General features: G+C 35.5%; 1 protein-coding gene across 8 annotated transcripts in view; it reads right to left on the bottom strand.

The window, feature by feature from the left end:
* The window catches only part of LOC125649009 (ral GTPase-activating protein subunit beta-like), a 42133-nt gene that overhangs the window by 15775 nt on the left and 3438 nt on the right, over positions 1 to 22920 (bottom strand). For 5 of the 8 annotated variants that reach the window (XM_056166430.1, XM_056166432.1, XM_056166437.1 and 2 more), the window contains exons 4-20: positions 22662 to 22826; positions 21299 to 21319; positions 17628 to 17861; positions 16115 to 16375; positions 14490 to 14624; positions 12377 to 12586; positions 11690 to 11925; positions 10769 to 10911; positions 10042 to 10160; positions 8686 to 8814; positions 7498 to 7596; positions 7310 to 7411; positions 6304 to 6671; positions 5822 to 5878; positions 2237 to 2347; positions 404 to 584; positions 26 to 117 (exon numbers count right to left, since the gene is read on the bottom strand). In XM_056166430.1, coding sequence (XP_056022405.1) covers positions 26 to 117; positions 404 to 584; positions 2237 to 2347; positions 5822 to 5878; positions 6304 to 6671; positions 7310 to 7411; positions 7498 to 7596; positions 8686 to 8814; positions 10042 to 10160; positions 10769 to 10911; positions 11690 to 11925; positions 12377 to 12586; positions 14490 to 14624; positions 16115 to 16375; positions 17628 to 17861; positions 21299 to 21319; positions 22662 to 22826 — 2663 coding nt within the window. The remainder of the gene's footprint in view (positions 1 to 25; positions 118 to 403; positions 585 to 2236; positions 2348 to 5821; positions 5879 to 6303; positions 6672 to 7309; positions 7412 to 7497; positions 7597 to 8685; positions 8815 to 10041; positions 10161 to 10768; positions 10912 to 11689; positions 11926 to 12376; positions 12587 to 14489; positions 14625 to 16114; positions 16376 to 17627; positions 17862 to 21298; positions 21320 to 22661; positions 22827 to 22920) is intronic. The other 3 variants (XM_056166434.1, XM_056166435.1, XM_056166433.1) reach the window with 2 other exon arrangements.

Genomic DNA, 22920 nt, shown 5'->3' with positions numbered 1-22920 from the left:
AACTTTACACCCAATGAGAACTTACTCGCTTGATCCTGGGAGAATGCCTAAGCTGCATGACCCAGGCATGTCGACCAAACGGTCCTCGAATCAAAGCTGTCACAGTGGGAAGTGGGTCTGAAAATGTGAAATTGTAAGAATGATCTCAAGAACAGAGTATCACTTGGGAACACTGTTAAGATATAAGATATCATATTTTCTTTGACTTTTCCTACATGCCAAGCTGATATTAAACTGACACCTGCTATGCTGACTTTAAAATGGTACCTTCAATGTTGATATTAAACTGGATACCAAATGTATGACAAAAAGGATGACAAAATGTATCAAATTGGTACTGTTATGTAATACCTTCTATTTTGACATTAAACTGGTACCTTCTATTTTGACATTAAACTGGTACCTTCTATATTCCCCAGTGGCTGCTCTAGTAGCCCTATAACAATGGAGTTCTCCAGGACAAAGTATCGAAATGGTGAACCATGCTCTGGAAGGCTACTGTTTCCTTTTGTATACTTCAAAAGAGATTTCTCATCCAGCAGTGAAAACAGGGACTCGGGGCCACAGGGAGGCGGGAAAGCACCCTGAAATCCACAGCAATAATGTCTCAAAAGAAAGTAATGAATGTGAGGGAGAGTGGTAATGAAATATACCTTTATCAGCGGTATGTGAGGGAGAGTGGTAATGAAATACACCTATATCAGCGGTATGTGCAGGCCAGCACAGTAATTCTGGTATCAAAAAAAGGTCTTGTCACAAGGAATACACATGTGAAATATGAAAACCCTAGCCTATAAGCATTCAATGTTATGGCCATGTTAAAATTTTTGCAGACAGACAGACGGACAGATAAAAAGCTATATGCCCAAAGAATCTCCAATTATGTGGGCATAAAAAAATAAAGTGCACCACCACATCACATGATATGCGTATCAGATGTTTATTAATCATAAACAGATGAGTGTGCATAGCGCAAAATCATGTTCACATAGTACAATTGACTTTTAATATATCTCTTGAATTGTGCAAATAACTACATTTCACAACATTTCATTTTATTACATGTCAATGAAGGTTTTAAATTACAATTGTATCTTACAAAATCTATTCCAAATATGTATGTTCAAAATATTAATAAATACCGATTATCCTCACATAGATTAGAAACTGAACAAGGTAGATTTAGCAATAAATGTTCATCTATTAGATCTCAGTTATAAGATTATCCTCAGTATCTATCCTGTCCATGTACAGCAGTATGATATATCATGTTCTGTTACTATTGTATAATTTGTTGTTGTATATACTTTATAACTATGAGTTGAATGGTTCTTGGTCAATAAACAATACAATACATGTATTTAGATTTCTAACTACATTTCACAACATTTCATTTCATTACATGTATTTAGATTTCTTTCACATCAAGTATGAATTACTTAACAATTTTGGATTGTACAAAGAAATGCCACATAACTTAAGATTGAAGAGACAAATCATTTCCACAACCTTCTTACATTATACTCATTAACTGATCTTTAATTACTGAAGATTCAGAAATATATGCAAAGAATTTATTATCGCATAATTCTATGAGAGGCATCACTCGCAAAATAGAATTACTCACTTTTATTTTTCTGTTGCTAAAATACATGTAAATTCATGTTCACGCCATTCAACGTCTATGAATCATTTCGGCATATATTTGTGTAAAATAAGGAAATTTGGCTCTTATCAAGCTGATCTTTGTATGTCTACGGGAACTCCTGGAAACACTATGGCTTAACCATATTTGGCCATATCATCTTTTAAATCAAAGGTCACAGTGACCTAACTTTTTTACTGTGACCCATTTACTACTCAAGATGTATCAGCTGACAAAGGTCGAAAACTCTATAGGCCTCACAGTATTTAAGATGTGAGCTGGACACAAGAAAGTTAACAGACAAACAGACAGACACGAATATCATAATATGCCCCATCTTAGAAGGGCATATAATAATAGAACCACTCTGACTGCATTCATGATTGCACAAGTATGCTAAATTTGAACCTTAAGAAATGTTCGATATTTATGAGCTTGTAAACGTACCACAATACAAAGTAGAATTTTATATCAATTAATTTATTGTTTTTACATCGGCTAACTTGGGTACCCTATGTTTAGAGTTCTATACCTTTACTCTTTATATAGTAAATTCGACCCCCAAGCGATGCAATTGCCTGTGAAACGTACCACATGTTGGATGATGCAGGTCAGTAACCCCTCCGCGGCCTCCTGGACGCGTTTTGAGGCCGGTTGTCTCTGTTTGTCCTGCTTATATCTAGGAGGATCACTGGCTCGGTTCTGAAATGCACCAAGAATATTGTTACACACCTCACATAGTTTAGGGCAGGATGGAAATAAAAGCCTGCATGGTGTTATTTTTATCCATCTCCACATCAGAATTACATAAAACAGTGAAAAAGGCTTGCAGGGTGCCACTTTTACCCAACTCCACAGCAGAATTACATACAACAGTGAACTGCTGAGTGTGCAGAATGAAACCTTTTTTACAACATCATTATACGTGAATGTTGCTTACAACATGTTGCTTACAACAACATGATACATTAATTTTCTTTACTCCAAGATTTATATAAGCTATCAAAATGATTTGAATTTTATATTACTATATATAGAAAACTAGCCTGAAAATCCAAATAATTTGTGTCTATTGATAGCACAGAAAAATGTCCCATAACGTAACAGCCTTTCCTCTATATAATATCATCAAACATGTATTTTTTGCAGTGCCAGAGTTTTGAATTCTATTTTGTAAAACATTTTGTTAATTAAATCTTGACAGATTACTGGGTTGTGTTTTTGTTGCTGTAAATCCATCATGATAAAAGACATAAGGGTGGATATTTTAAAGGAATTTAATTGTAATCACAAACATTCACAAAAGCTAGTTTTCTGCAGAAATTTCTGATTTAACAAAATGCCTGAAAGCTATGTGGTAACTCACCTACTTGCTCTAGAAGAAATGAACTTGTATTTGATATAAGAAGAACAGGCTCACTGCTCTCAATGCTTAAACATATCAGAGTCTGTCAAGTCTAACATACACAGTAAAAGCATAGTAATTCTATGTATTAAAAAAAATCACTCAGGAAAACATTTCAACGAACAATTCAGCCATCATCATCAATTAGTTCATGTATCACATAAGAACAGTTCAGCTGCCATGGTGATATTTATAATTTAACATGCACATGCTGAGGGTGCTGAAGTCTTCCAAGAGTCTACCTACAAAAGATAAGATGGCGGGGAGGGGGGCATGATTGTTTATCAATGTAAGAGAAAACCTTTATCTTATACATGCACTACATTTTAAAAAGACTGGAGATCACAAAACTACATCAGACTAATGTAATTATTTGAAGTTTTGAATTATGTTACCATGTTAAATCAGATTAATAGATTTTGAAATCATGGTTAATGGATACAGCTATGTCAAAATAAATTACACATCTCTGTACTGAATACTATTTGACATTCAATCTATCTTCCTTAAGGATGGATTCTTCCAAAATGTTATATTTTGTATGCAATGAGAATATAATGCATATGTTCTTTTGACATACACGGTTCTTGTTTGTGTGTCAAGATCAGTTCAAGGTCACACTGTTTTCATACCAAATAACCATGAAATTCCATTAAAACATCATATATAATAGTGATTCATCACACATTTTGTCTTAATTTTCAGCATGATAACTATGTATGAACAATTATTTCTGTCTGTTTGCAAAGCAGAACTAATCAACACTGGCAGTCCATAATATATATGGTAGACCAAATTTCCTCTGAGAATTATTTGCACATTGATCGTTATTTCTGTTTTATGAGTTTTTTGGAATTTTTCATAAAACAACACACTGGGGTAACAAGGGATATAAAGACTTGAAAGAGTGGAGGGTATCGGATCATATAAGAAAGAGAAAATGATTTTCTCATTTTTTCCCTTTAAAAAAGATTAAGTTTAGGACTTTTAAACTGGCCCAAGAGGGATAGCAAGTTCAAAATATTATGCAAATTTGTTACAGTTTCTTACCATCAATTATAACTTATTCCCATATTTTGAAAATCTTTCCTTGCTTTAATTTTATTCAATTGGAGACAAAAATCAGAACTTTCAAATTTTTCAATTGAGGAAATAAATTGATATTTTACTACACCGTTTATTCACTGAAAATATAGTTCCTGATAATTCGAGTTTCCCAGACCCTGTGCAAGCATTATACATGTATGTTACAACTACGAACAAAAAAGTATTTTGGCTTCAGGAACCCCATGTATCATATTTGAAGAAAGTACATGCCCATATGGCACAGATCATCTAATTTGTCTAAAATGATGGCAAGAATCCATCCTTACTGTATAAATGAATAATAAATAAAACTTATATCTTCTAATATACATGTATAGCCAACTTGAATATGATACAGGTAACATATCGGTAATTAATATATTCCATTTAATGGTTTACTGGTGTAATTATATATAAGCATATTACATCATTGCATAATGACCCTTCATGGGCCCTTGATTGGAAATGAAACATATTAATATAGAAACTTTCTATATCTTTTTCGATTCATGTGAAAAGGCTACAGCTGTGTGTATTAATCCTACAAATTATCTAGCATTGTAATATAGATTACAATTCACAACTCTTGTTAACAATAACATAAAACCTACTTTTATTTGCAATGACTTTATTTTGCCATTTACCAGTGGAGAAGTGGTTTGTGGTGACTAATTTACCAGTGGAGAAGTTGTTTGTGGTGACTAATTTACCAGTGGAGAAGTGGTTTGTGGGGACTAATTTAACAGTGGAGAAGTGGTTTGTGGGGACTAATTTACCAGTGGAGAAGTGGTTTGTGGTGACTAACTTTGACGACTGAGATTATCTTTTAAACACAAGAAACACTACACTACTGGTTCATGGTGATAGATATTCGCGGTGATGAGGTTCTTGTGAACCTCGCGAAAATTTCTTGTCCGTGAATAGATGTTGGTTTACGTTATTTCATCATGAATCAGGTCCCAACTTTATTGTATCCTACGACAGCATTATTTCACAATGGTATAACTGAAAAGTGAACAAAAGACACCCCCTCCCCCAGAAGAATTTCTTCTATCTACCCCCACCAGAATTTCTATCTACATGATACAATAGTCCCTAGGTATGAAGCTATCTATCTAAAGCTTGTTACCAATTCAAAGCTTGTTTGCTTGGTGCATCGCACAGAGAGTGGTTTATGGAAGATTGAGGGGACAGACTTGCTGCGACCAATTTTCTATAAAGCAGGAGAAATGTACAGAAATATCAAATTCAGTGAGAAATTACATAGCAGTATTTGTTAGCAGTTTCAATCAGTTTCAAATGCTCTCAACTCATTCTAAAGCCATATACTGAGTGAATATACACACGCATTTTGTTTATAATTGCAAAATGGAAATACACACATGATGCATTGATCAGAAAGCAGAAGGTAAAACTCGTTGTTCATCATCCAAAAATACCTCATGTACCATTTACAACAAACCGTGATGCGCCATCAAGCTAAACCTGTTGCATTTAATCATGGATTGTGCAGCATGATATTTGATAAGTGCACTGAAAGCAGGGAGATCTCAGGAAGAGACATTTATCGGTACATGTATACATGTATATACACCTGATGACAAAGTAGATGTGTCAAAGCTAAGCAAAAACATATCAGCAAGATAGCCTCTGTGTTACACGAAACGTCTATCTACAACCAATACCTGAACTGATGGGGCGATTTTTGTTTCTTTTAATTGCACACTCTGAATTTCAGGTTTCTGAAATAAACATGCCTGATACAAGTACCAATCAACAGTGTCAGTTTCTAAGCCTTAACTAAATTAAAAAGCGGAGTAGTGCAATGCTAGCATTTCTAATAAATAGCAAAAAAGAATGCTATTTCATATCTGGAAAATTATAAAAAGTTTGTGATTAAAATCATGAGAAAATAAAGTATTATAATATAGCTCAATAAAGTGTGTTATCCAAGATCCCATAGGTGGGTGAACAAATTTCAAACCTGTCACTGCATGCTTACTTTCAATGAATCAAACAATACAACACAGTACACATACACGTAATTTAGAAAGACACAACATTTAGTGTGAAGAAAAACATTGCCTATAAATTCAGTGATAAACCACATACAAGTATAACACTGAGCTGACTATCGGCTGGTGTGACAATATGTTGCCCTTCTTACCTGCGACTTGGAGCCTGAGATCCCCAGTTCCACAACCTCTAGAACAACATGGAGGCATTCCTTGTCATACAGTAGACGGCTGTGTTCCACCAACCACAACATCAGACATCGGAAGGCGGCGACAATCGTACTGTGGAGGTCCTTAGAGTGGGCGGGAGCAGGGCGATTACACTGCTGCACGATGAATTCACAAATCCACTTCACAGTACACTTGCACATCATTAAGTTCGGAGGGCTGATCACCAGTTTTGCTAGACCAGCCAAGATTTCCATGGCTGCCAGAGCACTGTTGAGGTCACCCTTCCACTGGGACATGAGTCGGTGGCAGATCAGAGCCACAGACTCACCAAACAAGCCATAAGCAGAATCTGTTACAGAAAAAAATAATTACAACAAAGTCCATCTTTAGCTACATGCAGCAGTCAATACTGTTACACCTATGTGTCTGACACTTATGTAATTTGTTTCAATGTGAATTACAATCCAATATTTATTCCTTTTCCCCCCATGTTCTTTACACTATGCAGTTTGATATCCTTTCTAATTCAACACAAAATTTCTCTCCCAAGCATGTCAGATTACACGTTTCACTGTACCTATGTCAGATTAGACAGGTTTCATTGCACCTATGTCAGATTAGACAGGTTTCACTGTACCTATGTCAGATTAGACAAGTTTCACTGTACCTTTGTCAGATAAGACAGGTTTCAATGTACATATGTCAGATTAGACAGGTTTCACTGTCCCTATGTCAGATAAGACAGCTTTCACTGTATATGTCAGATTAGACAGCTTTCACTGTATATGTCAGATTAGACAGGTTTCATTGTATATGTCAGATTAGATAGGTTTCATTGTATATGTCAGATTAAACAGGCTTCACAGTACCTATATCAAATTAAAAAGGCTTCACAGTACCTATGTCAGATTAGACAGGTTTCACTGTATATGTCAGATTAGATAGGTTTCACTGTATCTGTGTCAGATTAGACAGGTTTCACTGTACCTATGTCATGGGCTGAATTTCCCAGTCGGTGGTAAGGTCCTTCCTTAAAGCTGGACTCCGAGGACGATGTCTTCAAACTTGTCTGACTGTTATCCGAGAAAACTAAGGAAGGATTAAGCCAGTATTACAATACATGACTGGTGCATATCCCGACAAACTTCAGGTGTAGATAAAGAACTAATATTTACCTGAATTGTCCACCTCTAGACTGACATCATGTGGCTGAAATGTTGTCTGTTCTGCCAAGTCACACACTGCCAAGTCTTCCACCAGCAACATCAGACCACCTGTCAGTATACAGCCAGCAGAGTTATAGGGATTCAGTATACACCCAGCAGAATTATAGGGATTCAGTATACAGCCAGCAGAGTTATAGGGATTCAGTATACATCCAGCAGAATTATAGACACAGAACGAGACATAAATCTTAGTACACTCTGATTTAAAAACTTCCAAGACACCTGTAGTACTTGTTTATAAACAGACAAAAGTAGAAACTCCAAAGTTTGGCTTTTCTATTCCAAAAAGATTTGGAACTCTTAAAGATGTAGAACTTGATATCATAACAATCACATACAAGTTACATCTGTGTGTTTGTGAGTGACAGATACAGTGACATTATACCCAGTAACATCTGTGTGTTTATGAGTGACAGATACAGTGACATTATACCCAGTAACATCTGTGTGTGAGTGACAGATACAGTGACATTATACCCAGTAACATCTGTGTGTTTATGAGTGATAGATACAGTGACATTATACCCAGCAACATCTGTGTGTTTATGAGTGATAGATACAGTGACATTATACCCAGTAACATCTGTGTGTGAGTGACAGATACAGTGACATTATACCCAGTAACATCTGTGTGTTTATGAGTGATAGATACAGTGACATTATACCCAGTAACATCTGTGTGTTTATGAGTGATAGATACAGTGACATTATACCCAGTAACATCTGTGTGTTTATGAGTGATAGATACAGTGACATTATACCCAGTAACATCTGTGTGTTTATGAGTGATAGATACAGTGACATTATACCCAGTAACATCTGTGTGTTTGTGAGTGACAGATACAGTGACATTATACCCAGCAACATCTGTGTGTTTATGAGTGATAGATACAGTGACATTATACCCAGTAACATCTGTGTGTGAGTGACAGATACAGTGACATTATACCCAGTAACATCTGTGTGTTTGTGAGTGACAGATACAGTGACATTATACCAAGTAACATCTGTGTGTGAGTGACAGATACAGTGACAATATACCCAGTAACATCTGTGTGTTTGTGAGTGACAGATACAGTGACATTATACCAAGTAACATCTGTGTGTGTGTGAGTGACAGATACAGTGACATTATACCCAGTAACATCTGTGTGTTTGTGGAATCTGCAGTGGTTTTCAGAGCTCCAAGAATGAGGTCAAGGATCTTCTTCTTCAGGGAGATGAATGTGATAAGTTGTACATCGGTATCTGTGCTGGATACGATATCTACAGAGACACACATCACCAGATTATAATACAACTAACAAAATAAACACACTATAAACACACACTACAGCTATAGACTTCATCAACAACAAAGAGCTGATGATTTCTGAAAAACCCACATCAGCAGCATGAAATGTATCTCAAGATATCAAATCAAACGGATTAAATCAATATTTTTAAACCATAGTTTTCTCTGTTCTTACCCGTGAAGGTGATCCTAATTCTTACCCCTGATGGTGTGTTATTTCTATATCCTAATTCTTACCCCTGATGGTGTGTTATTTCTATATCCTAATACTTACCCCTGATGGTGTGTTATTTCTATATGCTTGTACTTACCCCTGATGGTGTGTTATTTCTATATGCTTGTACTTACCCCTGATGGTGTGTTATTTCTATATCCTAATTCTTATCCCTGAAGGTGTGTTATTTCTATATCCTAATTCTTACCCCTGATGGTGTGTTATTTCTATATCCTAATTCTTACCCCTGATGGTGTGTTATTTCTATATCCTAATACTTACCCCTGATGGTGAGTTATTTCTATATGCTTGTACTTACCCCTGATGGTGTGTTATTTCTATATCCTAATTCTTATCCCTGAAGGTGTGTTATTTCTATATGCTAATTCTTACCCCTGATGGTGTGTTATTTCTATATCCTAATTCTTATCCCTGATGGTAAGTTATTTCTATATCCTTGTACTTACCCCTGATGGTGAGTTATTTCTATATCCTAATTCTTACCCCTGATGGTGTGTTATTTCTATATGCTTGTACTTACCCCTGATGGTGAGTTATTTCTATATGCTTGTACTTACCCCTGATGGTGTGTTATTTCTATATCCTAATTCTTATCCCTGATGGTGAGTTATTTCTATATCCTAATTCTTATCCCTGATGGTGAGTTATTTCTATATGCTTGTACTTACCCCTGATGGTGTGTTATTTCTATATCCTAATTCTTATCCCTGATGGTGAGTTATTTCTATATCCTAATTCTTATCCCTGATGGTGAGTTATTTCTATATGCTTGTACTTACCTCTGATGGTGAGTTATTTCTATATCCTAATTCTTACCCCTGATGGTAAGTTATTTCTATATCCTTGTACTTACCTCTGATGGTGAGTTATTTCTATATCCTAATACTTACCCCTGATGGTGTGTTATTTCTATATTCTTGTACTTACCCCTGAAGGTGAGTTATTTCTATATCCTTCTACTTACCCCTGATGGTGAGGTCTTTGAAGTGGAGTGGAAGACAAAGAGTGCTGAGGAGTAGGTTGATACACGATCTCTGGAGATCCACATTCTTAAACTCTATAGCACTACTAGTCTCACTAGATCTGTAACAAAGCCAACTATATCAATCTTGATAAAACAACTCAATCAATCTCGATAAAAACTCAGTCTCACTAGATCTGTAACAAAGCCAACTATATCAACTCAATCAATCTCGATAAAACTCAGTCTCACTAGATCTGTAACAAAGCCAACTATATCAACTCAATCAATCTTGATAAAACTCAGTCTCACTAGATCTCTAACAAAGCCAACTATATCAATCTCGATAAAACAACTCAATCAATCTCGATAAAACTCAGTCTCACTAGATCTCTAACAAAGCCAACTATATCAACTCAATCAATCTCGATAAAACTCAGTCTCACTAGATCTCTAACAAAGCCAACTATATCAATCTCAACTAAAACTAAGTCTCACTAGATCTGTATCATAAACAATTCTACCAATGTTGACTTAAACTCGGTCTCATTAGATCTGTGACATAAAACTCGATCAATCTCTAGTACTAAAACTTTTCATGTTCTACAGAGAGTGCTGATAATTCTGTCAATATACAATTCCTGGTGTCAGAAATTTCTAAATTACCTATACCAATTTTCTATTCCATATTAGTAATTGATAATATCATCCAATAATTTACAATACTTGCTTGTATTTATTTGGTAGGTCATTGAGCACCAGCTGAATGGCATCTAAAATGTGTGGCAGTAACATCTGAACTCCGTCCAAATCCACACGTAAAATATCACAGGAGTTAAAGAGGACACTGGCAAGCACCTGTCCACTCATATACTGAAACAAAAGAGTTGTGAAAATTTGTCTGCATACCACTGAGTATTATAAGTACAATAGAGGTTCAAAAACAAACATTTATATTTCCATTAAATTTAGATGTAATTTTTTAATGTGTCTTTGAATACTCCATTTGCTAGAACTCTCTATGTTTGTCAGTCAGCAAGTTGCAACAGCAATGGAATAAACATGAATGATTTCTTCCATAAAAACTGGTCAGATTGGTATTGCGACATGAATGTTATTGCTGAATGTGGCATTGTAACATCAATGTTGTTGTTGAATGTGGCATTGTGACATCATTGTGAATTGTTAACTGTTACATATTCTAAAGTTTTTCACATTAAAATGTGTGTCAGTAAATACGTGTAGTAGTCAACAATCATCACTCTACATTTCTATAGAAACTGCTTTTTCCTCCATGATGTCCAATGTTGTCTGCTCTACTCTTAACAAAATATATGGACTCAGATTACTACTTTTTCACCTGTCTACTCCACTCTTGAGAAAATATCTGGACATAAATTACTAGTTTTACACTTGTCTGTTCCATCTGGACTCAGATCACTACTTTTACACTGGGCTGTTACAAATCTTGTGACACAATACAAGCATTGTCGTGCAACAAATATACATCAAATACTGTTTTATTCAAAACACAAATAAAATTTATTATCAAAATAATAGTTTAATTTACTAATAATTACTAGAATCTACTCTTTGTTTTGCATTTCAAATCATCATGACTTACATCATACACAACTATCAGCATACTTACATCTTCTGAGGTTTGTAAACCATAGTACATGGCCAGATAAAATCGAGAGTAGTACACTGGTAGGATTGTTTCCCCTGTTTTGTGGGCACAGAAAATTCTACACAGTGTTCCGAGAGCCTCAGCCCGCCCCATCTCATATGTGTTGTCACATCCCACATCCTGATGGTAGTCTAGACTCACGGAATTCCGACGAGAGTCTGTCACTGAGCTAGACCGCCGATCTGAGTGGATGGAACCTGTAACAGTGACAAACTAGTTTATCTAATCTGAGATCAGTCGTTTTACGTGGCAGTAGATTAATTAATCGTTTCGTGTTTTATCCCTGGCAATATTTCAGTATGATTTAATTTAAACAGTATTTTATTATGATAATTCATAATAGGATTGGACAGCAGGCACTGCCTACAGAAGTCCTCTCTGTAAGTATTCAGTATGATTTGGTGAATGCCCTAGCAGAAGAGTAACACTCAAAAGTCACACTTTAAGAATCAACTGCAAGAATTACTGTGGAATCATTTCAATTTTTCCTGTTTCGTTTGGCTGTAATTTTGTTGGTATGGTTTCTGTACATTGTAGATTTTGTTTAGAAACAGTTCTATGCTCCTTTAAACATCTAGTTATCCCTACCTTGTTCAGAAACAGTTCTTATTCCCTCCCCCTTCTCTTTAAACATCTAATTATCCCTACCTTGTTCAGGAACAGTTCTATGACAGTTGTGAAATCTGACTCTGGCTAGTGCAGCGTCAAATAACCACGCCCCAAACAGATGGAGGATACTGTCACATCGGGGTCGGGTTGGGGCCAGGGATTGGCGGGGTTCATAGAAAATCAGGCTAGACAGCATAGGAGTGGAGGACTTTGGCATGTTCGCTGATGTGTTTGATGACTTTGAGCTCCCTAAATTATTAAATCAAAAGTCACATAACACTGATTTGTTAGCAGACTTTGAGTTCCCTAAAATATCAAAAAAACATAACAAAACATAAAATGGATCGCTTTGTTGAAGTAATAATACACTAATAGAATCCTTCATTAGTACGAGTGTGGGAAAGGGAAATTCGAATCCACTGAGAGGACAAGATTCCTATCTAGGACGAGGCTTTGCCGAGTGATCGGAGTCTTAGACAGCGAATCTTGTTCCAGAGGTGGAATTTCCCTATCCCACACGAGTAAATAATGAAGGATTATTTTTCTCACATTTTACCTACAGTTTAGTGCATAAACTTACGAGCTATGAGAAAATTCTAAATTATCAAAATCCTCATCTGAACTTCGATGTAAAAACTAATTAGATAGGCAGAAGGAGCATACCCGAAAATGGTTTACACTGTAAGTGTACACTAAAAAGCCCAAGGCTGTCCACCAGAAAGCTATACTGCATTAAAATTTAAAGATAACAATGCAAAATATTTTTATTTCACCGTGTAACATAAATCTTCACTGTGTAACATAAATCATAGAAATATATGACGTCGCAATCAAATGACGTCGCAGCAGTGTGAGACTAATAGAATCCTTCATTAGTACGAGTGTGGGATAGGGAAATTCCACCGAGGGGACAAGATTCGCAGTCTAGGACGAGGCTTTGCCGAGTCCTAGACAGCGAATCTTGTTCCAGAGGTGGAATTTCCCTATCCCACACGAGTAAATAATGAAAGATTATTTTTCTCACATTTTACCTACAGTTTAGTGTATAAATTTAGGAGCTTTGAGAAAATTCTAAATTATCAAAATCCTCATTTGAACTTCGATGCAAAAACTAATTAGATAGGCAGAAAGAGCATACCCGAAAATGGTTTACACTGTAAGTGTAAACTAAAAAACCCAAGGTTGTCCGCCAGAAAGCTATATAAATTAAAATTCAAAGATAACAATGCAAAATATTTTTACTTCACCGTGTAACGTAAATCTTCACCGTGTAACGTAAATCATAGAAAATATATGACGTCACAATCAAATGACGTCGCAGCAGTGTGAGACAGAAAAATCTCACATGGCTGTCTCACATGGGTAAAGTCAATATCACACTGGTGATTATGTGAGAAAGAATAATCTCACATGGCTGTCTCACATGGGTAAAGTCGATCTCACACTGGTGCTAATGTGAGAAATTGCTATCTCATACAGTATCTTGAAACACATACGTTTAAGGAATGAAGCTAATTTTCACCTATGTTATACGATATAATGTAACTTGGTGCAGTTTACGCTTTATAATCCGCGAAAGTCTGGTGTAACTTTACTAGATATAATTGGTCTGGTCTACTTTTCTTGGATCTAGTTTACCTTTATAAGATCTAGTTTACTTTTATAAGATCTAGTCTACCTTTCTTGGATCTAGTTTACCTTTATAAGATCTAGTCTACCTTTCTTGGATCTAGTTTACCTTTATAAGATCTAGTTTACCTTTGTAAGATCTAGTTTACCTATATAAGATCAAGTTTACCTTTATAAGATCTAGTTTACCTTTATAAGATCTAGTCTACCTTTCTTGGATCTAGTTTACCTTTATAAGATCTAGTCTACCTTTCTTGGATCTAGTTTACCTTTATAAGATCTAGTCTACCTTTCTTGGATCTAGTTTACCTTTATAAGATCTAGTCTACCATTATCAGATCTAGCCTACATTTTTTGGATCAAGTCTATCAGATCTAGTCTACTTTAATTAGATCTAGTCTATCTTTATTGGATCTAGTGTACCTTTATTGGACCTGGTGTACCTTTATTACATCTAGTCTAATTTTCTTGGATCTAGTTTAGCTTTATCAGATTTAGTCTATCTTTGTTGGATTTAGTCTACCTTTGTTGGATGAGCTGAAGACAGACATGGGTCTGGAGGTCTTCCTCTGGCCTGGAGGTGTGGAGGGGACACTCAGCTTGTTACTGTTGGTTGAGATCAGTTGATCATCATACCTAGTTTGTGTCTGGGGAATACCTGTTATAAGTAGATGTGCAAAATGTTGAAAATTTTCTGAACTGTGAAAATTGACCAAAGTCTTTTAAAGTCATACAAAACATTTCTCAATAACATATAATTGTATGTAACATTTTGGGTATAATGCACATGTATCCTATCTTGTTTCAGCAAAAAAACTTGGGGTATATTACCAGGTCTGTTTTAGAGTTAGCATATTTTGATAGTTCCTGGTTTTGGCAAGCAAAAATGTGAAATAAAATCTTATGTCTTACAGAGAGGTTGTATATAAGGATATTTCTAAGTTATTGTAAGAAAGAAGGAGAGAAAAATCTTTGGATCAATCGTAGATCAAACCTAGGATCCTTGTATTAATATTTAAGTGATCTAACCACCGAGCTAACTAATCCAATATATGAAGTATAGTACAGTCAACTCTCGATAAACCGCCACCTTTTGTTCTTTTGAATTGATGGCATTATAACGAATTTGGCAATGAATTGAATTTCCGCCATCTTGGAAAGAAAGAGGTACTTTTCTTGTATATGTAAGAGTTATCTTTCCTTTACGTACAAACTTGATGTAAAAATATCTCGTAATTATTTTTCCAAATTTTCTAACATGATTAAAATAGTTTTATCAATAATAAGGCTTCATTTCAAAACAATACACATACATGACACATATACACAGTATGTTTCAAGTTATCTAAAAACTGTTTCAAGTTATCTAAAAACTTTGTCCAGTGTTTGGTATTTAGCGCACCGCATGGCTATTTCCTGGTAGGTGAGCCGTCATTAACTGGACGAAGATCAACGGGTATTTCACCCTTTGCAGCCAAAATATCACTCAATGTCCTCCTTTTTATGGACTTTTCCCATAAAACGGTAGAATAATAGGAGATTTCCTGTTGTGTACGTTTCAAATGGTTTCTGTGGTATGTAATAATATGCTTATTTTCTTAGAAATTCAACAGAAACCTCTTTCGTGGCAAAGCCATAACTAAACTGAAATATTTTTCGATGAGGTAAAAACAACAAGACTACAGTTCACATCAAGTAATTATCTTGTTTATCTAATACTGGGTTCCTTCTGCCCAGGAGTACGCTGGAGATCGATAGTGACCAACTTCCCGCATCACTGATCACATGCACCCGTGGCGGTTTATCGAGATAATTAACACTTTGATATGGACTTTTGTACTTAAAATACCGTGGCGGATGGCGATAGCGAATTTGGCGTTTTAACGAGATTTTTAAGTAATAGGAAAAACACTCTTAGCAAAATGCAGCGTTATAATGAAAATGGCGATGAATTGAGTGGCGATGATTCGAGAATTAACTGTAATATTACCACAATATAATATTTAAACTTATTTCGAAAATCATACAAGAACTCTTCATATCAAAGAGATGAAAATATAGTTTTAGAAAAATATAGCAGAAATTTTGCATATGACCTTGAGAATTCTTTTACCCCCAAATCTTTAATGACATTCTAAATTTTCTTACCCAGAAAAGCGTTGACCATGACAGACACCCCCTTCATGGCCTTGTAGAAAATAAAGGGGAGTTTCAACAGACACTCGTGCTGAGTTGGGTCTACCAGTGTATTACTGTTCATGGCGGCCTGCATGAATTTGTGAGTTTTTCCAATGGTTTCTGGGCGGCACAGATCCACAGGATTCTGAACGATGTGAAGAAATCGAAACCAGCACTGAGCAATACAGTCGTATGTCATGGAGGGTGGAATCAGCTGACTGTCCTCATCAGCTGTTTAGCAGAACATCAAATCAATCACACATAGTTATCTCCATGGAAACTTATTCAAAGACTTAAACAAGAGGCCCATGGGCTACATCGCTAACCTGAGTCACTGTGACTCATATCTGGAGACTTTCCATATGTATTTGCATGTAAAACCTTAGTCCCTATTGTGGCCCCAACCTACCCCTGAAGGCCATGATTTTTACAAACTTGAATCTACACTATGTCAGAAAGCTTTCATGTAAATGTCAACTTCTTTGGTCCAATGGTTCTTGAGAAGAAGATTTTTATTCATTTTCCCTATATATTTGTATGTAAAACTTTGATCCCCCATTGTGGCCCCAACCTACCCCCAAAGGCCATGATTTGAACGAACTTGAATCTGCACTATGTCAGGAAGCTTTCATGTGAATATCAGTTCTTCTGGCTCAGCGGTTCTTGAGAAGTAGATTTTCAAAGATTTTCCCTATATATTTCTATGTAAAACTTTGATCCCCTATTGTGGTCCCATCCTACCTCGGGGGCCATGATTTGAAGAAACTTGAATCTGCACTCTGTCAGAAGGCTTTCATGTAAATGTCAGCTCCTCTGGCCAAGTGGTTCTTGAGAAGAAGATTTTTAAATGATCCTACCCTAATTTTGCATTTTTGGGATTATCTCCCCTTTGATGGGAGCTTGTCCCTTCATTTGAACAAACTTGAAAGCCCTTCATCCAAGGATGCTTGGTGCCAAGTTTGATTGAAATTGACCCATTGGTTCTGGAGAAGATGAAAATGTGAAAAGTTTACAACGCCGCCGCCGCTGACAACGACCTTTTGATCAGAAAAGCTCACTTGAGCCTTCGCTCAGGTAAGCTAAAAACAATATGCTATTACATTAATATGGATTCCCGTGAGTCAGTATCTCCACTGGTTTACAGTGAAATACCTTTTATCTGGAAGTACTGAGATGCAAACAGATATAAACAGCATACACATTTCATTCAAACTTCCACATATCAGCTGATAAAAATTACTGTTTATCGGCACGGGTGTCACTCTTTATGCAATACAAGCAGCAATTTAACACAGAGGTCGATCATGCATCCCCTGAGATGTGTCCTAAATGTCAGTTACACACATATTTTAATACCTCACAAATTCACATTGAACAGAGTTATTTTCCATGACATGAGATCACACTCAGCTGAGATACTTTCAGTTTGAGATACTGAGTTATTTTCCATGACATGAGATCACATTTCAGCTGAGATACTTACTCAAAGTCAGTTTAGGATAATCTGGACCTTGGGTGAAGCTGAGGACCCGGCAGGTCAGGGCGTGGTTGACCTTGTGCCACTGGACAACTAGAGATTCATGGTGCCTCCAGCTGATACACATAGCTCGGAACGTTTTCCAAAGGGAGGGAGACGGGAAGCACTTGTGGCAGGCGAGAAGCCAGATCTCGAACAGGACACTGAGGACACGCTCGCACAGCTGGTCACCTATATCATCTGGTCATATAAACACCACTGTTACAACATCCATCAATTAACACTGCACAGTCATTCAAAACCAACACATTTAGAAAAACATTAAACATACTGGCAAGAAGGATATATCAACCATAAGTACAACAATTTTCATATTCACCATATCCATTAATTCATCTTTGAAAATAAATCCCGATTTTAAAATTATTATAATAAAATTTTATCTTCAAAGATCTTGATATACAATTTAATCTTCTTGCTACAAAGTTTCAAGATGTGAAAGGGGATTATGATACATGTATTAACAAAACAAGAAAAATTAATTCTTATATTTGTCAGATGGGATCAAAATGTTCCATTACATGGGCTGAATGTTACGGAATCACAACATATCATTCTGAAGAGACAGGGATACATCATGGTTATAACACAAGGGTTTGATACAATATAGTAAGTATAGTAAATTGTTCTGTAAAATTTTACAGCTTTTACGTTAATAGTACAACTTAAACAAAAAAATACTGAAATAAATAAAATGTTTATTGCAATGCAGAAGCAATCATGTAAGCCTCCCTGAATATACAAGTACATGTATAGCATATATCTAATTAATCTGGTCGAAACAGCCATGTGAAAAAGATACACCAACAAGCTATAAATACAGTTCAACTTCGATATCTTGAACACCAATATCTCAAATACCGTGGATATGTAAACACCGATATCTCAAATACCGTGGATATGTGAACACCGATATCTCAAATACCGTGGATATGTTGAAGTGAATGGGAAGTTCCAACCACTTATTCTATAAGTATTTTACCCTCGATATCTCGAATTCTCGGATATCTTGAAGCTTTTTCTTGGTCCCACTGAGTTCAAGATAACGAGGTTTGACTGTACTAATATTGCCTTATCAAGTAATGCAGTTTTATTCAAAGAGTTATCATGGCAAATTCTCTACTGTTAAACAGAACTTGTTAGACACACTAAAAAAGCACCACTGAAGAGATTCATTACATCATCTATTTGTCTGACAACCCGGACCCAGTTACACGGCGGTTAATTAACTTTAACAGAAAGTGAACTTCTCATCAACTCTTACATTTATATAGCATTAACTAGACACTAACTGTCAGTTAAACTTAACACATCTTCATGCAACTGTTTCCAGAATATCAGTTATGTTGTTAGCAGCTTGTCTACTCATGTAGTAATATGTCAAGTTTTAACTGGACTGTCCAGTGTGTCATGTAGTAATATGTCAAGTTTTAACAGGACTGTCCAGTGTGTCATGTAGTAATATGTCAAGTTTTAACTGGACTGTCCAGTGTGTCATATAGTAATATGTCAAGTTTTAACTGGACTGTCCAGTGTGTCATGTAGTAATATGTCAAGTTTTAACTGGACTGTCCAGTGTGTCATGTAGTAATATGTCAAGTTTTAACTGGACTGTCCAGTGTGTCATGTAGTAATATGTCAAGTTTTAACTGGACTGTCCAGTGTGTCATGTAGTAATATGTCAAGTTTTAACTGGACTGTCCAGTGTGTCATGTAGTAATATGTCATGTTTTGACTGGACTATCCAGTGGTGATACATACATTTAGTGACTTGTCTACTTGTGCGGTAAAATATCATGTTTCCATCATATTGTCCATAGGGGATACATGTATGTAGAAATGATAGATACTGTTGTTCATTACAAATGTTAAGTTTACCAACACTACAAAGTGAAATATTTGTTAATATCATTTTGATTACATACAACCATTTCATTGTCAACCATTGACTGTGATCAGCTAATTCATAAAGAGCATGAAATCTCTACAGAGTAAGGGACAAAGAAAGCAAAAGCTTGACCAATAAGGAATTTACAATAGGGCAAACAGACAGTATATATAAATACCATCTACCAGGAATCATCATCATGTACCAGCAGTCTCCCGTCTCAAGGTCACAAGGTTATAATAACCTACAGAATCTCATTTACACATCAGTATTTACCAGTAGTCCCCTGTCTCAAGGTCTCAATAACCTACAGAATCTCATTTACACATCAGTATTTACCGGTAGTCCCCTGTCTCAAGGTCTCAATAACCTACAGAATCTCATTTACGCATCAGTATTTACCGGTAGTCCCCTGTCTCAAGGTCACAAGGTTATAATAACCTACAGAATCTCATTTACACATCAGTATTTACCAGTAGTCCCCTGTCTCAAGGTCACAAGGTTATAATAACCTACAGAATCTCATTTACACATCAGTATTTACCGGTAGTCCCCTGTCTCAAGGTCACAAGGTTATAATAACCTACAGAATCTCATTTACACATCAGTATTTACCGGTAGTCCCCTGTCTCAAGGTCACATGGTTATAATAACCTACAGAATCTCATTTACACATCAGTATTTACCAGTAGTCCCCTGTCTCAAGGTCACAAGGTTATAATAACCTACAGAATCTCATTTACACATCAGTATTTACCAGTAGTCCCCTGTCAGTGTGACTAGGAAATAATCTACAGAATGTCATTTATACATCAGCATTTACCGGTAGTCCCCTGTCAGTGTGACTAGAATAAAATCTACAGAATGTCATTTATACATTAGTATTTACCGGTAGTCCCCTGTCAGTGTGACTAAAATATAATCTACAGAATGTCATTTACACATCAGTATTTACCGGCAGTCCCCTGTCAGTGTGACTAGAATATAATCTACAGAATGTCATTTACACATCAGTATTTACCGGTAGTTCCCTGTCAGTGTGATTTGATGTAGATGACATTCTGACATCAGATATATATCTAGTCACACAAATCAAATCCATTTCACCACAAGCTGCAATTCACAGAAATGTGAAATAAAAGCAGAAATCAAATGGCGCTTGCTATAGATGAATACGGGGTTTGCAATAAGCATCAGCTATGACTTCAGAAGTCTATCTTATTCTACATATATTGAAGATTTGGAAAGAGAAAAAATTATAAGAATCAAAGTTTCACTTAAGTATATGGTATAACAAGTTTAAGTTAAAAGTAGATTTTTTTCCAGCAAGATTTCAAACCACCACAATCAAACATCACTTAAACACTCTTTGTTAAAAGAAACTTCATTCCAGGAAACCAATAATTACACATTGTTATAAAAAAAAATTCTACAAATTCAAAATGTCTTAGACTAATAAAATAAAATGCTCAATATATGAACATATGTAATTTGTGCATACTAGTGAATAATACTGTAACAATGACTAATTGTAAAGGCCTACAGATGAATTAAATATTCATAATAACTTTATATAGATCTGTCGTGTTGAATTACACATGTAAGTGATTCATTAATGTTTTTGTTACTTGCTTGCAGTTTAAATTCAAACGGAGTGCTTTGATTGGTCTAACAGTGAGAATTTGTGTGCTGTACTGCTTCACCATACACACCATACTGTAAAACTTACATGAACTTAATCCGGAATCGTCTGCATTAACAAAAAGATAAGCATGCTAGTCATTTCATCTCCAATGTAAACAATGCATAAAGTCAAGCAGACACTTCAGATTCAGCCATTGTGTGGAGAATCTGGTGTTATCATGGCAAACATTATCATAAAAAAAGCAGAATTTTTAACGAGAACACAGAGCCAATCAGTGTGTCAAAATATTACAGAAAACATAATGCTGTACATTCTATTGAATTTTCCATCAACTATTTATAAAAACCAGCCAAACATTAATCTCCTCTAAAATACAATTAGGTGGAAAAAGGAAAATGGCTAGGTTATCAAATCATAATTGCAGGTGCTTCTTTGACAATAAATTAAAAAGAGTGGCAATTCATAGTGCTATGAAAAGCAAGCACATACAACAGAAGTCATTAAATATTCAGTGCAGAGTAAGAGTTGAGGTAATAGTTAAATAATAAACAGTAATATTCAAGTCAATTTCAAGTTAACCTACATTCAAGTCAATTTCAAGTTAACCTACATTCAAGTCAATTTCAAGTTAACCAACAGGATACTGGGTATTTCATTTGAATTCATGCATGTATGTCAGGGATTTATATTCTTTGTTATAGAGATAAAAGTTAAACTAAATTTTATATCATGTCTACAACTTTTGGCAAATGCTTAGATGAACACATTTCTATGATCTGCATTTGTTTTCAGCAAGGATTATTATTGCAACTATGAATACTGGAAAAATACGGAAAGTCAAACGGAAAGTTTCACAATGACAAACAAATTGCTTCCATGACCTTTATATGATTTTGTGAAGGATTAATACAAAATCCATTCATTATTTCAAATATATATACAAATACATACACACAAACTACACAATATTCCTGTTACATAATATGAATGGTTATATGATGATACATGTATTTATTTAGAGTTGGGTTTAACAAATGCAAACATTAGGTCTTAAGAGGGTTTTTTTCCTGACTAATATTGGTTAATAATCTGTATATAGATGCATATATATACACTGTAGATTCCTAACTATAAGTAAGAAGTTCATTATCGTGTAATTTAGCAAAAAGCACCACTTGTGAAGTAAAATGACTCTTTTTCACAATTTGACAGATTACGAGTCATTTCCAGATATTAATCATTTGGGTAAAATAAAGAATCTACAGTATATGTAAAGAGATATAAAACTCCTAGATCCACCACTTCAACACAATCTAAAGGGCAATAACTAAGTCCGTTTGCCCATGGACATGTGATAAATGCTACGTAACAGCTTCATGTATGTATACTACTGACGTTTAGTTATGACAGGGAATCAGACTATGATTTCGGTAAAGTCTATTTCTACCTTTCTCTAGCGGGGGAGACAACAAACTGTCATTGGCCGCAAGGAGAAATTTCAGCAGTGTTTCCCATGATTCTCTGGATAACATGGTGGACTCTTTGGCGATTAATTGGATTTGTCTTAGAACTCGGTGACAGAAAACAGCCTGTTTCCTCACACTGTCAACATCTAGTAAAATAAGATTCAACCATTATTTATAAAACATGGATAATACAGGATGTAAACACTTCTCTGACATTTTAATTCAATCTTTAACATTACA

This window comes from Ostrea edulis, chromosome 5, assembly GCF_947568905.1.
Source record: "Ostrea edulis chromosome 5, xbOstEdul1.1, whole genome shotgun sequence".
Taxonomy (NCBI): Eukaryota; Metazoa; Mollusca; class Bivalvia; order Ostreida; family Ostreidae; genus Ostrea; species Ostrea edulis.
This window is presented reverse-complemented; position numbering and strand designations above follow the sequence as displayed.